Source organism: Mobula birostris, chromosome 5 (assembly GCF_030028105.1).
Source record: "Mobula birostris isolate sMobBir1 chromosome 5, sMobBir1.hap1, whole genome shotgun sequence".
Lineage (NCBI taxonomy): Eukaryota > Metazoa > Chordata > Chondrichthyes > Myliobatiformes > Myliobatidae > Mobula > Mobula birostris.
The window spans coordinates 38653478-38671258 of record NC_092374.1 but is presented as its reverse complement, the minus strand read 5'-3'; the positions used below and the strand labels follow the sequence as shown (position 1 = coordinate 38671258).

The 17781-nt window shown below is 43.1% G+C and overlaps 1 protein-coding gene across 5 annotated transcripts in view; it reads right to left on the bottom strand.

The window, feature by feature from the left end:
* Positions 1–17622, bottom strand: part of gfm2 (GTP dependent ribosome recycling factor mitochondrial 2) — a 79882-nt gene extending 62260 nt beyond the window's left edge. For 3 of the 5 annotated variants that reach the window (XR_011885985.1, XR_011885986.1, XM_072257912.1), the window contains exons 1-6: positions 17445–17600; positions 16032–16136; positions 14482–14569; positions 10320–10365; positions 9679–9776; positions 8109–8234 (exon numbers count right to left, since the gene is read on the bottom strand). Coding sequence is in view for 1 of the 5 variants with exons in the window: in XM_072257912.1 (XP_072114013.1) it covers positions 8109–8234; positions 9679–9776; positions 10320–10365; positions 14482–14569; positions 16032–16097 (424 nt within the window). In the remaining 4 variants the exon portion in view is untranslated. Of the gene's footprint in view, positions 1–8108; positions 8235–9678; positions 9777–10319; positions 10366–14481; positions 14570–16031; positions 16137–16936; positions 17289–17444 lie in introns of all 5 variants that reach the window. The other 2 variants (XR_011885988.1, XR_011885987.1) reach the window with 2 other exon arrangements.
* Positions 17623–17781: the final 159 nt, after the last annotated feature.

The following is a 17781-nucleotide window of genomic DNA, read 5'->3' as shown; positions in this document are numbered from 1 at the left end:
TGGCAGTTCACAGTAGCAATGGAGGAGGAGAAACCCTGCCCCCCCCCGGTTCAGCTCCAGAACATCTGCAGGAAGAAGCTAATGACCCTGCGCAGAGCAGAATGGCACAGGAGGCGAGGGAGAGGAAGAGCCAGGAAACGAACTGCCTTCATAGCCAATCCGTTTGGTTTTACAAAACAGCTCCTAGGGCAGAAACGCAGTGACCGCGTTGTGTGCTCTAAAGAAGAGGTAGACCATTTCTTTCATAACATCTTGAGCGACCCTGCAAGGGAGGAAGAGCTGGGCTTCCACAGAGCCCTTACAAGCCAACCATTCCCCACAGTGGAGTTCGATGTGAGGGAGCCCACCTGGAAGGAAGTCCAGGAGGTTGTGTCTTCAGCCAGAGCTAGTTCTGCGCCAGGACCCAGCAGAGTACCCTACAAGGTGTACAAGCAGTGCCCGGAGCTTCTCAAGATTCTTTGGAAGATCCTGCGAGTGATCTGGCGCAGGGGGACAGTGGCAGTCCAGTGGAGGTATGCAGAGGGGATCTGGATCCCCAAGGAGGAAAATTCATTGAACCTGGAACAGTTCAGATCCATGTCGCTGCTTAGTGTGGAAGGAAATATCTTCTTTAGTGTCTTGTCCCGCCGGATGACGGACTTTCTCCTCAAGAATGCTTACAACTGCACTTCGGTGCAGAAGGGTGGAATTCCCAGAGTGCCTGGGTGCCTGGAACACACTGGTGTAGTCACCCAGCTGGTCGGGGGGTGCACATGGGGAAGGGAGAGCTGGTCGTGCCTTGGCTAGATCTCGCCAGTGCGTATGGGTCAATACCCCACAAGCTGGTGGAGATTACACTGGACCAACACCATGTTCCCAGAAAGTTCAAGGACCTCATCTGAACTACTATGGGAACTTCAGACTGAGAGTCACTTCTGGAGCTATGACATCAGGCTGGCATAGGCTGGAGAAGGGGATTATAACTGGGTGTACAATCTCCATTATTCTCTTTGCCTTTGCCATAAATGTGATAGTCAAGGCAGCTGAGGCAGAGTGTAGAGACCCGCTGACCAAGTCTGGTGTTCGGCAGCCCCCGATCAGAGCCTTTACGGATGACCTCATTGTCACGACAACATCAGTTCCTGGCAGCAGGTGGATCCTCCAGGGCCTGGAAAAGATCGCATGGGCAAGGATGAGCTTCAAACCAGCTAAATCCAGGTCCATGATGTTGAAGAAGGGCAAAGTGGTGGACAAGTTTCGTTTTACCTTGGATGGCACTACAATTCCATCTATCACCGAGAAGCCAGTCAAGAGCTTGGGGAAGGTCTTCGACTGTAGCCTCAGAGATGCAGCTGCTGTCCGATCAGCTTCCAAGGAGCTTGAGAGCTGGCTCACCATGGTGGACAAGTCAGGCCTACCTGGAAGGTTCAAGGCCTGGATTTACCAGCATGGCGTCCTTCCCCTGAATCCTATAGCCGCTACTGATATACGAGGTGCCTGTGACAACTGTGGAGTTGCTGGAGAGAAAGGTCAGTAACTACCTTCGAAGGTGGCTGGGCCTACCTCGTAGTCTGAGTGGCGCAGCACTGTACGGAAGGTGCAATAAGCTGCGACCTCCCTTCAGCAGCCTGGACAAGGAGTTCGGGGTTTCCCGCACAAGAGAGGTGCTGCAGTACAGGGATTCCAAGGACCCTAGAGTGGCAGCAGCAGGCATCCAGGTACGGACAGGTAGGAAGTGGAAGGCACAGGAAGGGCTGGTGGTAGCAGAGTCCCTGCTGAGATACAGGGCTCTGGTGGGGACAGTGTCAACTGGGCAAGCAGGGCTGGGCTCTGTTTCACAACCTCGCTATGACAAGGCCAAAGGCAAGGACAGACGCCAGCTAGTCCTGGAGGAAGTGTGGGCTGGCGTTGAAAAGGAGAGGGATAGCAGGATGGTGGGCATGCGGCAGCAAGGAGCACGGACAAGGTGGGAAGGTGTGCTGGAGCGGGAAATCTCCTGGTCTGACATCTGGCAGGCAGAACCCCAGCACATTAAATTTATGGATCCAGGCTGTCTATGATGTCTTACCAAGCCCTGCAAACCGCCATGTCTGGGGCAAGAGCGATACACCAGCATGTCCTCTTTGTCCAGGCAGAGGATCACTGGAGCACATCCTTAGCAGCTGCCCTAAAGCCTTGGGGCAAGGTCACTACCAGTGGCATCATGACCAGGTGCTGAAGGCAGTGGCAGAGAGCATTGCGATGGCCATGACCACCAGCAAACAGAGTGGTCAGAAGAAGAACATCTCCTTTGTCAGAGCTGGAGCACAGCCCCTACGTCAGCTCAGACCAGCATCATCATCAGGCCTGCTTAGCACCGCAGCAGGCTGGCTGCTTCACGTTGACCTGGGGAGGCAGCTGAGCTTTCCCGACCAAATAGCAACAACTTCACTGAGGCTGGATGTGGTCCTTTCTTCAGTGTCCTCGAAGCAGGTTGTCCTCATTGAGTTGACAGTTCCTTGGGAGGACTGCATTGAGGAGGCGAATGAGCGGAAGTGGGTCAGGTACCAGGAGCTGGTGGAGCAGTGCTGGCGGCAAGGCTGAAAGGCTCACTGTGAGCCCCTCGAAGTAGGGTGCAGGGGTTTTGCCGGCCGCTCACTCTGCAGAGTCTACACCCTACTTGGCATCACTGGGTCTGGCAAGAGGAAAGCTATCAGGACCAGCACAGAGGCCGCTGATCCGTGGGCCCATGTTGCTGGGACACAAGCTGGGGTCTGATCAACCCCGGCTGGGTCACCTGGGAGAGGGTGCATGATGTTGAAAGACTTGAAACACCTGACGACCCCAGGTTACATTACTGATGATGTGTCCCAGTGCATCCATAGGATGTATCCCAGAATCAAGGTGTTGTATCTAAATACGCTTGGTATGAGAAATAAGGTGGATGACCTTGTTGCACTATTACAGATTGCCAGGTATGATGTTGTGGCCATCACTGAATCGTGGTTGTAGCTGGGAGCTGAACGTCCAAGGTTACACGTTAGATCAGAGAGATATGAAGGTAGGCGGGGGGGTGGTGTGGCTCTACTGGTAAAGAATGACATCAAATTAGTAGAAAGATGTGACAAGGGATCAGAGGATGTTGAATCCTTGTGGGTTGAGTTAAGAAACTGCAAGGGTAAAAGGACGTTGTTGGCAGTTATATACAGGCCACCCAACAGTGGACAGGAGGTGGATCACAGATTACAACAGGAAATAGAAAAGGTGAGTCAAAAGGGCAATGTTATGGTAATCAAAGGAGATTTTAACATGCAGATCGATTGGGAAAATCAGGTTGTAATGAATCTCAAGAGAGTGAGTTTGTTGAGTGCTTAAGAGACAGCTTTTTAGAGCAGTTTGTCATTGAGCCTACTAGGGGATCAGCTATACTGGATTTGGTGTTACGTAATGAACCAGAGGCAATTAGTGAGCTTAAGGTAAAAGAACCCTTAGAAACCAGTGATCACCGTATCATTGTGTTCAATTTGAAATCTGATAGGGAGAAAGTAAAGTCTGATGTAGCCGTATTTCAGGAGAGTAAGGGAAATTACAGTGGTATGAGAGAAGAGTTGGCCAAAGTAAATTGGATGGAGCTGCTGGCAGGGATGTCAGCAGAGCAGCAATGTTGTGTGTTTCTGGGAAAAATGAGGAAGGTGCAGGAGGTGTGTATTCCAAAAATGAAGGAATACTCAAATGGTAAAATAGCCCAACTGTGGTTGACAAGGGAAGTCGAAGCAATTGTAAAAGCAAAAGAAAGGGCATACAACAAAGCAAAAATTAGTGGGAAGATAGAGGATTGGGAAGTTTTTAAAAACCTACAGACAGCAACTAAAAAAAAAAATTAGAAAGGAAAAGATGAAATATGAAAGCAAGCTAGCAAATAATATCAAAGTGGATAGTGAAAGTTTTTTTCAAGTATGTTTATCCAGTTATGTTATATGGCTCAGAATGCTGGACAATATCTAGTAACACGAGGAAACGAATTGAAGCAGCAGAGATGTGGTTTTTGAGGAGGATACAAAGAATATCATGGATGAAACAAATATCTAACGAGGATGTCATGAACAGAGCAAGCACAAAAGGAGAAGTAATGTATCAGATCATGAAAAGGCAACGTAACTTCAATGGACATGTGATTAGGAAAGGAGTTAGAATGCATGGTAATTATGGGAAAGACTGAAGGGAAGAAAGCAAGAGGAAGGCAAAGACAAATGCTGATGGAGACAGCAGCCAGAGAACTGGAAGTTGATCAATTAATTGATCCACTTGACCCGAAACAGGAGTGTGTGGGCCATGGCAGTCAAAGCTCAAACTGGGCATGGCACCTGATGATGATGATGATGATAAAAATAAGAGAAATGAGAGTGGATATAGGACCACTAGAAAATGCAGGAGAAATAATAACGGGAGACAAGGAGATGGCTGATGAACTAAATGAGTATTTTGCATCAGTCTTCACAGTGGAAGACACTAGCAGTATGCCTGATGTTGTAGTGTGTGAAGGAAGAGAAGTAGGTGCAGTTACTATTACAGAAAGAAGGTGCTCAAAAAGCTGAAAGACCTCAAGGTATATAAGTCACCCGGACCAGAGGTACTGCACCCTAGAGTTCTGAAAGAAGTAGCAGAAAGAGATTGTGTGTGGCATTAGAAATGATCTTTCAAAAATCACTGGACTCTGGCATGGTGCCAGAGGACTGGAAGATTGCAAAAGTCACTCCGCTCTTTAAGAAAGGAGGAAGGCAGCAGAAAGGAAATTATAGACCAGTTAGCCTGACCTCAGTGGTTGGGAAGATGTTAGAGTCAATTGTTAAGGATGAGGTGATGTAGTACTTGGTGGCACAGGACAAGATAGCACAAAGTCAGCATGGTTTCCTTCAGGGAAAATCCTGCCTGACAAACCTGCTGGGATTCTTTGAGGAGATTATAAGTAGTTTAGATAAAGGGATGCAGTAGATGTTGTATATTTGGACTTTTAGAAGGCCTTTGACAAGGTGCCAGCTACACATGAGGCTGCTTACCAAGTTAAGAGCCGATGGTATTACAGGAAAGTTACTAACATGGTTAGTGCATTGGCTGATTGGTAGAAGGCAGCGAGTGGGAACAAAAGGATCCTTTTCTGGTTGGCTGCCAGTGACTAGTGGTGTTCCGCAGGGGTCGGTGTTGGGACCGCTTCTTTTTATGTTGTATATAAATAATTTAGATATGGAATAGATGGCTTTGTTGCCAAGTTTGCAGATGATATGAAGATTGGTGGAGGGGCAGGTAGTGTTGAAGAAACAGATAGGATGCAGAAGGACTTAGATTAGACAAGAAAGTGGCAAATGAAATACAATGTTGGAAAATGCACGGTCATGCAGTTTGGTAGTAGAAATAAGTGTGTGGACAATTTTCTAAACAGAGAGAAAATCCAGGAATCTGAGATGCAGAGGGACTTAGGAGTCCTTGCACAAAACACCCTGAAGGTTAACTTGCAGGTTGAGTTGGTCGTAATGAAGGCAAATGCCATGTTAGCATTCATTTCAAGGTGTCTAGAATACAAGAGCAAGGATATGATGCTGAGGCTTTATAAGGCACTGGTGAGGCCTCACCTTGAGTATTGTGAATAGTTTGGGCCCCTCATCTTAGACAAGATGTTGGCATTGGAGAGGGTCCAGAGGAGGTTCAGAAGGATGATTCCAGGAATGAAAGGATTGTCATACGAGGAACGTTTGATGGCTCTGGGTCTGTACTCGCCGGAATTCAGAAGGATGGCTGGGTGGGATCTCATTGAAACTTTTCGAATGTTGAAGGGCCTAGACGGAGTAGATGTGGAAAGGAGGTTTCGCATGGTGGGAGAGTCTAGGACAAGAGGGCACAGCCTCAGGATACAGGGGCACCCTTTCAAAACAGAGATGCGGAGGAATTTCTTTAGACAAAGGGTGGAGAATTTGTGGAATTTGTTGCCACCTGTGGAGGCTAGATTGTCGGGTGTGTTTAAGGCAGATATTGATAGGTTCTTGATTGGACATGGTATCAAAGGTTATGGGGAGAAGGCCGTGAACTCGGGTTAAGGAGGAGATAAAAAAAGGATCAGCCATGATTGAATGGCGGAGCAGATTCGATGGGTCAGATGGCCTAATTCTGCTCCTTTGTCTTATGGTACCCATTTCCAAGCACCTTAAAACTATGCCCCCTTGTGTTAGCTATTTCAGCCCGGGAAAAAGCCTCTGGCTAACCACATGATCAATGCCCCTCATCATCTTATACACCTTTGTCAGGTCACCTCCCATCCTCCGTTGCTCAAAGGATAAAAGGTCAAGTACACCCAACTAATTCTCATAAGGTACGACCTGCAATCCAGGCAACATCCTTGTAAATCTGCTCTGCACTATCTCTATAGTATCCACATCCTTCCTGTAGTGAGGTGACCAGAACTGAACACAGCACTCCAAGTGGGGTCTAACTAAGGTCTTGTATAGCTGTAACATTACCTCACGGCTCTTGAACTCAATCCCACGGCTGATGAATGCCAACACACCAAATGCCCTCTTCATAACACTGTCAACCTGTGCAGCAACTTTGAGTGTCCTATCGACACGGACCCCAAGATCTCTCAGATCCTCCACACTGCCAAGAGTCTTACCATTTATATTATATTCTGTCTTCAAATTGGACCTACCAAAATGAACCACTTCACACTTATCTGGGTTGAAGTCCATCTGCTACTTCTCAGCCCAGTTCTGCATCCTAGCAATGTCCCGCTGTAACCTCCGACAACCCTCCAAACTAAACACAACACCCTCAATCGCACTTGACAGCTCTTGCCCAAACCTTTCCCCTCACTTCTTTATACTGGACATCTACTTTCTACTTTTTCAGTCCAGATAAGCGGTCTCAATCCAAAACAAAAACTACCATTTCCCTCTATAGTTGCTACCTTACTTATTGGGTTCCTCCAGTAGCTTGTCTTTTGCTCTACACTTTATGTTTATTTCTAACATTTGTAGTTTCTGGCATTTTATGTAACCGTGAATCTTATACTGAAATTACCTGTAATGAAAAAAATATTAAGTGTTCACAATGAGGTTGTTTTTAAACTATGGTTACTGTTAATGTATCCTTTAGAGACACATCAAAATGAAATCTCACATTAACAATGTCACTGCCTCGAAAAAAACGTTACTACTCTCTTTTCCAAAATATAGTCTTTTCCTTGAGAGTAATGCCTATTTAAATCTGTCTTATACAAAGCTGCATATCTATGTTAGAAATGTCTTTGTCTTCAAGACTGCATAAATGTCTAGAATTAACTGACCTCTTTTCTCTTCTCAAAATAAAAACAGGTTACAGACATCTTCTTATCCAAAGTGAATTAAGTAGAAGAATGCAAATTTTGACGCCAGCAGTTTTATTGTTTCTATCAATCTAGTTAGAACCAAAATGAAATGGTGTAAACAACCATGTACTCCAACTGAAGATTAGCAGACCGCTCAAATATCACAGTATATTTGTGAATAATTTAAGATTCAGCAGAAGCAATAAAATAAATAGTTTGTGGCTAAAATTTAATTTTATTTTAAACAAAAGAACAAAAGAATTAGAAATGCATTTTGCACAAGTCCACATCATGATTGTGGAGGCCAAGTCCTTGGATATACAGTATTTAAGGCACAGGTTAATAGATTCTTGATTGGTCAGGGCGTGAAGAGATATGGGGAGAAGGCAGGAGATTGGGGCCGAGAGGGAAAATGGATCAGCCATGATGAAATGGCAGAGCAGACTCGATGGGCCAAATAGCCTAATTCTGTTCATATATCATATGGTCTTAAGATTGATTACAGGACTCTACTTGTATTTTCTGCTTATTGCTATGTTTCTAAATGGGAAAAGATGGGATATCATGAATCTGAATGCTTCAATAAAATTTCTGCATGAATCAGGTCGGTAATATTTGGACATAAACTTATTCCCAAAGCACTAATCCGATACAGCTAGCCACTTGAAAAAATTCTGAATGACAATATAGCAAGGCTTTTGAAAAGTATTGCCCATTTACTTAAATAAATATTCCTTTTAAATGGAGTTAATGATTCAGTCAAATGATGTTGAGTTTTTCCGGATGCTTTGCTTACCTGGTGTATCTATCAAATTGATTCGATGGGTTTTCCAGTCAAAGGTGACTGCAGCTGATTGAATGGTAATCCCACGCTCACGCTCCTGTGTCATGTAATCAGTAACTGTGTCCCCATCATCAACATCTGGTAAAAAAAAATAAAAGAACCTGTAATGTGGCAAAATTATTTGGGCAAATGTTAACTACTCCAAAATTAATGGAAGAGAAGAGGTCGAGAAATATTACCAAGCTGCAGTGTGGACAAAAATATATACTTATTTTCTGTTCTCCAAATGATATTCAAATCTAATTACAGCACACTTAATGCTAATGCAGGATCAGCAATTTTAGCACAGGCAGAGTACGAGATCAGAGAATTTCACGATCTGCTTAGTTCATGTAAGCATTTGATCATTTGTGTGAGGTCCCTAATGATTTATTATTATCAAATGCATTCAGAGGTGAAAAACTGAGACAGTACATTTTCCAGTCACTGCCCAGAAGGAGGCAACGCCAAACCACCTCTGTAGAAAAATTTGCCAAGAACAATCATGGCCATGAGACTATGATCACTTACGTCATACGACACGACACAATAATAATGATGATATTTTCCAGTATTTGCACTGCCAAGTTCATCAGATCTTCATGAGCACAAAAGATGCGAAACATTACATCAGGGCAACAGAGGACAGGGGAAATATACATCAGACTAATAAATACATCACAACTACTGTTCTTCACATTTTTGATAGTTGAATTAGGAAGGATGGCAACAATGAAAGATAGGGAGCTAAGTCCACATAAAATGGAACCAACATTATAACAAACAGAAATACCGTTATTAAAAAAATTGTGCTAAAAGATAACAAAAATAATTAGCAATTATCAAAATAATCAGCATTAAAAATATATTGTGCATATTCGATAGGATAATTTAGCACAGGCAATTAGTTGTTGCAACTAATATTAGCATTAGCATTACTTTTAGCAAGAGCCAACTACAGTATTCCATTCAGCAAGCTTTCCTCAACCTAACCTGTCAATAATCCATCAGAACCTTAAAACTATGGAGAAAGTCGTTAAGCTCGTTGCTAATGTCCCACCTCTTTTAAAGAGCTTCCCAAATTGTCTCCTTCCTCTTTCTCGCCAGCCCTGCAAACCTTCCCCAGACAAGTATCTGTTCCATCCTTCTCTGAAAGCATTTACCAAATTTTCTTCTTTCATCCCTTTAAATAGCATGTTGAAATTCTTAAACTGTATTATTTGGTTTTCCCAGAAGCCACCACTCTCTCCTTTATTAGTGACCTGAAAATTCTGACTATCAATTTTTTTTAAATGATTTTTATTTAGAGAACAAGCAAAGGTATCCAAAGCAATAAATAGAAACAATAAATATCAATTGCATCCCAACTATCAACTAAATCATGCGCACAGAAATATTCAGGAAAAACATAAATTTTCAGATTCAAATGCTTTGGATACATAGGAAACATTGCATAACTTATCTGCAATGTACTTCTCAATATTAGATTAGGTTACCAATGGAAACAGTGTGACACGTCTTCATCAATGGAGCATATCCTCACCTCCAAGTGTCCTGGTGTATCCTGCATAATAAAGTATCCTCTCTGTGGTTGTTGTTTTTCCTGCATCGATATGTGCCATAATCCCAATATTCCTTATTCTGTTAATGTTTATCAATAAGGACAAAGTTACACACTTTTTCAAAACTCATTATTATGTATCATAATATGTGCCCTTACCAAACTATCTTTGTCAGTATAGCCAAAATTCTATTTAATTTTTCTGTAAATTTCAATGGTAGAAAAATCTGCAAACTAGTCACTGTAAGTTTTGAACAAAACTGGGTGCAAGCTAATAATATCAACAGATTTACTGAGATTCAACAGCAGCATCAGAATATATTTTATCAGTTTCACTTACGATAGGAGAGAAAGTAAGGGGGCTTGGAACTAAACCAACAGCCTGGCAGAGGATAAAGCAGCTGTTTTTACATGGTGAAAACAGTAAATTTTGCTGCACACATATGTATCTGCATCATATCATGTTTTTATGCAATTCATTTCATTGTTTAAGAGAGTATCTACTAATAAAATGCTAAAGATGTACGCTGAGATTTTTTTTCTCAGGAAGATATATTATTAATTTTAGAGACATTTAGTTTAACTGTTCTGTGGTCTTCAGTATTGCATGAATTCGTACTTACTTAGAGATCTCAGGATTAATAATAGTGCGCAATGACTTAATGTTCCCTGCAAAGTAGGAGAAACCAAAATTTATTTCTCTGAATTAATATGATCAATACAATGTTAAGAAACAGAAGTCACACAGCCACACAGTATGTATCTAGGCCCTTTGGCCCTACTCAGCCATGCTAACTATATATCAACCACTCTCTTTGTGAAAATGCTGCCGCTTGTTCCCTTTCAAATCTTTCCCTTCTCACATTAACCCTATGTCCTCTAGCTTTGGACTCTCTTACCCAAGGTAACACTTTGGCTATTTACACTATCTATGCTACTCATGATTTTATAAACTTCTAAAGGATTACTCCTCAGCCTCCGGGTAATAAAGTCCTAGTCAACCCAGCCTCTCCTTACAACCTATTTCTTCTAAAACAAATAACATCTTGGTGAATTTTTTGCACCCTCTTTAGTTTAATGACATTCCTCTAATAGTAGGGTGACCAGATTTGGGCACAGTAGTCCAAATGTGGCTGTACCAAATTCTTATCCATCTGGAACATCACCTCTCAACTCCTGTATTCAATATTCTGAACCACTTTCAAGGACTTGCGTATCTGAACCCTTAAGTCTGTTCTGCAACACTTCTCAGGACGCTACCATTTATTTTACAAGTGCTACCCTGGTTTGTCTTAGCAAATACAGCATCTCCCATTTATCTCCTGGGAATGTATAAAAGATGGCCCTGGTGTCAGCTGGCAACTCTCTGCGGGCTGCAGGAATTGGTACCAGTTTTCCTCTTAAATATACTCCTTTTGAACAACTTTCCCTGCAATCCGAAGCATGTAAATTTTCTCTTAACAACAGACTGCAAAATTACATCAATGATCTTCAGATCTCACACTCGATGGGTAAATGTGGAGCAGTTAAGCGTGGCATCTTTAAGGGTCAACACCAAGGACAAAGCAGAAAATGCAGCAGGAGAGGCAAACCAGGCTGAAGCGTAGAGGGGTGAGGCCTCCTCTTCCTAGCATCTTGTTGGCAAATGTACGTCACTTGAAAATAAGACTGACGATCTCAAGGCAAGGCTGCTGTATCAGAGGGAGATGAGGCAGATCCCAATTGTTCATTGCATTGAGACTTGGTTAACAGCAAACACACTGGACACAGCTATCCGACCAGAAGTTTTTACGATTTTCAGAATGGATCAATTCTGATAAGGAAAGAGGTGGTAGTGTATGCTCTTTACTCAATTCTCGTTAGTGCACAGACGATGGGATTATGTCGACTTCTTGTTCTCCTGACTTAGAACACCTGATGATTAAATATGGACTATTCTATTTGCCTCGAGAGTTCTCATCCATGATCCTGACAGCAGTTTACATATCGCCAGTGGCCAATTATAGAAACATCGAAAACCTACTGCACAATACAGGCCCTTCGGGCCACAAAGCTGTGCCGAACATGTCCTTACCTCAGAAATTACCTAGGATTACCCACGGCCCTCTATTTCTCTAAGCTCCATGTACCTATCCAGGAGTTTCTTAAAAGACCCTATTGTTTCCGCTTCCACCACTGCCGCCAGCAGCCCATTTCAGGTGCTCACTATTCTCTGCGTAAAAAACTTATCCTTGACATCTCCTCTGTACCTACTTCCAAGCACCTTTAAACTATGCCCTCTTGTGCTAGCCATTTCAGCCCTGGGAAAAAGCCTCTGACTATCAATGCCTCTCATCATCTTGTACACCTCTATCAGGTGACCTCTCATCCTCCGTCGCTCCAAGGAGAATAGGCTGAGTTCATTCAACCTATTCTCATAAGGCATGCTCCCCATTCCAGGCAACATCCTTGTAAATCTCCTCTGCATCCTTTCTATGGTTTCCACGTCCTTCCTGTAGTGAGGCGACCAGAACTGAGCACAGTACTCCAAGTGGGGTCTGACCAGGGTTCTATATAGCTGCAACACTACCTCTCGGCTCTTAAACTCAATCCCACGATTGATGAAGGCCAATGCACTGTATATCTTCTTAACCACAGAGTCAACCTGCGTGGCAGCTTTGAGTGTCCTATGGACTCGGACCCCAAGATCCCTCTGATCCTTCACACCGCCAAGAGTCTTACCATTAATGCTATATTCTGCCATCATATTTGACCTACCAAAATGAACCACCTCACACTTATCTGGGTTGAACTCCACCTGCCACTTCTCAGCCCAGTCTTGCATCCCATCAATATCCCACTGTAACCTCTCACAGCCCTCCACACTATCCACAACACCCCCAACCTTTGTGTCATTAGGGTTAAGGTTATAAGAAAGCACTCGCGAAACTGGATGGTGCTGTCAAATTGTAGTCAGCAACTTTAACCAGGCCTGTTTGAAGCAAACCCGACCCAATTATCACCAGCACGTAACCTGTTGCACCAGACACACTAGACCACTGCTGCACTATGATAAAGAATGCCTGTCATTCCTTCCCGAGACAACATTTTGGCAAGTCAGATCACTGGCAGCACTCCTACCTGCATACAGACAGAATTGGATTGGATTGAATTGAATTGACTTTATTATTTACATGCCTTGACTACATGAGGAGTAAAAATCTTTTAGGTTATGTCCCCGTTCAAATGTGCAATTATAGTAACTTATAATAAATATTATGTACAATGGGATAGTCAATATAACATAGAAATACAGTTGTATCAGCATGAATTAATCAGTCTGATGGCCTGGTGGAAGAAGCTGCCCAGGAGCCTGTTGGTCCTGGCTTTTATGCTGTGATACCATTTCCCCGATGGTAGCAGTTGGAACAGTTTGTGTTTGGGGGGACTCGGTCTCCATTGATCTTTCGAGCCCTTTTTACAAACGTGTCTTTGTAATTGTCCTGAATAGTGGGAAGTTCACATCTACCAATGCGCTGGGCTGTCCGCACCACTCTCTGCAGAGTCCTACGATTGAGGGAACTACAGTTCCCATACCAGGCGGTGATACAGCAGCTCAGGATGCTCTCATGGTGTCCCTATAGAAAGTTCTTCGAATTTGGGGGCCCAGAACAAACTTCCTCAACTGTCTGAGGTGAAAGAGTCACTGTTGTGCCTTTTTCACCACACAGCTGGTATGCACAGACCTTGTGAGATCCTCGGTGATGTTTATGCCGAGGAACATAGAGCTGTTCACCCTCTCAACCTCAGATCCATTGATGTCTATAGGGGTTAGCCTGTCACATTCCTCCTGTAGTCCACAACCAGCTCCATCGTTCTTGCAACGTTGAGGGAGAGGTTGTTTTTTTTGACACCACTGTGTCAGGGTGATGACTTCCTCTCTGTAGGCTGCTCTTTATTATTTGAGATTAGACCAATCATTGTAGTGTTATCAGCAAATTTAATTAGCAGATTGGAGCCGTGGGTGGTGACACAGTCATGGGTATACAGAGAGTAAAGGAGGGGGCTTAGTATACAGCCGTGAGGAGCACTTGTGTTGAGGGTCAGAGGGGCAGAGGTGAGTGAGCCCACTTTTACCACTATATTAACTTGCCTAAAGAACAAGGCTCCAGAGATCAAGACAGTCAAGAGGTGGTTGTGGGAGGCTGAAGAACAGTTACAGGATTGCCTTGAGTCAGTGGACCGGACCGTGTTCAAGAACACACCTGAGGACATGAATGACTACACCAGGGTCATTACAGACTTTACTCAAAATAGCTGAGAATGAGTGTCCCCCCACAAAATGGTTCAGGGTTTTCCCCAATCAGATTTGCTAGGTATGCCTGCAGAAAAAGAATCTTAGGGTTGTATGTGGTGACGTGTAGGTACTTCGATAATAAATTTTACTTCGAACTTTCAATAAAAAGGTTAACATGTGAGGAGCATTTGATGGCTCTGTGGGAAAGGATTGCAATACAAGGTCTTACCACAGTTAGGCACCGAGGACTGAGTCCTTCGTAAGAGCTATTGACAGGTGTATTGTGGCCACGTGAATAGCATTGATGAAGGAATATATTAATGTAACAACTTTACTAATGTAAACAAAGCCAAGTACTGACTTCATATATATTTTTTATGAATAAAGTTAATATTTTAAAATAAGAAAATTAAGGAACTATTGGACAATTTGTTATCCAAATTTACCCTTTACTTAAATTATAATGAAAACTGTGCCTTTTCTTTTATGGTAACTGTGCTTAAACTTACCTGGGGCAGTGCTATGCTTCCTGAAGAAAGTACTTTTTACATTTCTTCTGACATTATGTGCAGCCTTGATCCTCCAGAATGGAAGACTCTGAAAGTAGAGAATCAATCAGAGCTAGCGATTATTTTTAATGCATGTTATAATACTGTAGTGATTTACTGGGATGTTTACCTTTTGCTGCACCACTTTCAACTGAATGGCATTTATATATACAGTGGAGTCTGGTTAATTGGGCCACTTCAGAACTTGTACATTTTGGCCCAATTATGGCTATCCCAATTAGCCAAAGTTCCATGGAAATAGTTAAAAAGGGATAAAAAGAGACAAACTGCTGTTCAATGGAATTACAAATTACCTATTTAAATTAAATACAGAACAAAATAGAACACTACCAATACTACTGATGGTTGCCTGTGGTATTCAACGATGACAGGAAATCTGTGTGGGAGAGTTTTTCAATTGGAAAAGCCACTGCACCAGGACAGTTCCACTCTCTTGACTTTGGAAGTCCGGGTCCACGGTATGAGTAGACATCAGAAATGGGGTCTTCCCTGTTTGTAGTAGTTGGTCATGACATCTTCTGTGCCTCGTCATGCCCTTCTCTCTGCACGTGGCATTGCAGAATCACTTTCCTGGCCGTTGGATTTCACTGTAGATCTCATCAGCCCAGTTGACCGGAGCTGACTTCACATGCTCTACCCCTATCTCACCGGGGTAGGAGACTCGCTGGCTACCTTCGTCTGGTTTAGATTGCCTGTCAAAGTGGTAAACCAGGGTGTGGCCACTCTCACATGCGAACAGCTACTTGGACTTGTAAGTGAGGTAGTGGAGGTGGACTTTTAAGTGAGAGCTGAATGTCCAGTGGAGACCAAAGGTAACATTTAAGATGATTGTCGATACCTTAAAACTCTTTGTAGTTCCTAACTTGGCTAAAGTAGTGAAATCGTTTCATTTGCACACCTGGCCATTTCTAGCATTTCCAAGTCAGAATGCTTGAAAACACAGGGAGCAAAACAGTTCTGAAATAGCTTGCTGCTTATTTCCCAGCCACAAAGATCACTGCTTTTTGAACACAAACACGTGATGCTATTTAAAAACTGTTTGCTCTAAGCTGCTGTGGTATCTAACACTAACATCATGCACATGACTAACACTAGTTAGAAACTGTTTGGCAATAGTCTCCTGTCCCAATTTAGCAGCATAGTATCCCAAATAAACAAAAGGAATCTCAGCTATTTTCTCAATGAGGTCTTTACTTTAAGATGGCCTAAGTAAGTGACTGCCCCAATTTAACCGATGGCCCAATAAACTGGAATCCACTGTATTACGATACTAACATTAAATTCTAATACAATAGGAACTACAGGTTTCCAAGGTTAAGAAAAAGGACAATTAAAAGAAGTTGAAATTGATATGAAACTTCAAATGAAGAGTTAGCATTATAGAAACCTGATGAGATTAATAGATTCTTTTCTAGGATGCAGTCATATATGAATTTTATGCTTTCACACAAATTATTAAAGAAGGTTTTATATCAATTTAAAATAGTAACCTTTAACAAATGACATCCTCTGGAATGAATACTAAATAAGGGCAATTCCATTGCAAACCACCCCATTCTCCTTGTTACTGGCGAGTATGTTCATGTAAGAGATACCTAAAAAAAACACAGAATATTTTTAATGTTGCAGAGGTCAAATGCAGTCTGGACTGCAGACCAGATATAGGAAATAATTTTCTTCCCTGACATTTGGTCTGTTATTTGCTTAGTCCAAAAATGTCACCATTTCTCTTATTAGTTATATTTTCTAGAATGCATTTACAGAGAGGAGTAGCAGAGGGAATGTCTGTAATAGGGTTGAGACTAGGACTTACTATGTGACACAGTGCTTTGGGTGCCATTTAGTGATAGTCATAGTCATACTTTATTGATCCTGGGGGAAATTGGTTTTCGTTACAGTGGCACCATAAATGATGCCAGGAAATAAGTCCAGGACCAGCCTATTGGCTCAGGGTGTCTGACCCTCCAAGGGAGAAGTTGTAAAGTCTGATGGCCACAGGCAGGAATGACTTCCTGTGACGCTCTGTGTTGCATCTCGGTGGAATGAGTCTCTGGCTGAATGTACTCCTGTGCCCAACCAGTACATTATGTAGTGGATGGGAGACATTGTCCAAGATGGCATGCAACTTGGACAGCATCCTCAAGTTTCAGACACCACCGTCAGAGAGTCCAGTTCCATCCCCACAACATCACTGGCCTTACGAATGAGTTTGAGAGAAAACGACAAATTACTATGCTGAAACTGTGAGATGCAGAACACAGCAGATGAAACATAAGAAATACTCAAAAACTAAGGCAATATCTGTGAAGGGAGAAAAACTGAACTTATGTACAGGCAAAACCCCTTACTTAAAGACTTCTCAGTTCTGGCAAAGAAAGCAGGAAAATTAGATCACCTGAAACGCAGAAGATTAGGTGCTTATGTTGAACTTCATTGGAACAGTGTAGGAAGTCAAAATCCAAGAGCTTGAAGAGCTAATATAACCTAATGACAGGAATGGGGGTCACTCTTCTAGACAGGATGGAGGTGTACTACAAAGTGTAGAAGAGACGATGTTATGAATAACAAATAGATTACACTGCGTTGAAAGAAGTGCACCCGGAAGGACTGTTTGGTTTCCTATAGTGGGAGAATCTGTATGCTCTCTCCATGAACACGGGTATGCCCAGCTACTCCAGCCACTTCTCACATTCCAGACCAGCTGGACGGTTATTTGGATACTACAAATCATCCTTTAGCGAAGATACCTGGCAAACGAAAGAAGAGCATAAGGGGATGTACGGGAGAATGACGAGAGGGAATCAGGATCGTTTGCAGTCTAGTACCAGCATAGCCTTCCACGCCCCTTCCCAAAACAACCGCCTCAGTCCCACTCCCCTGTGACCTCTCCCCTCAGACAGTACCGGAGGTCAGGATCGAACCAGATGACTGTAATTCTGAGGCAGTGCCTGTACCAGTCAGCGCCTTCCATGATACCTGTTAATCACACACCACCTGCCCTCGAGGATCCCGTTTCGGCCGACGGGTCCAGGAGCAATCGGTCTTCCCAGCCTATCCTCCTGGCCAACCTGCCATCCCAGCATGCAACGCGAATGGCACACCATCCTCACCACACATTTGAGCAATTCAGTCAACAGAATTCACTGTTGTAAATTCTGAACGACAACATCTTATAAAGTTAAGTTTTTTTCCCTGTTCAACTATTCTATAGTCTTTGTTAGATGTATTTAAATACAAGTC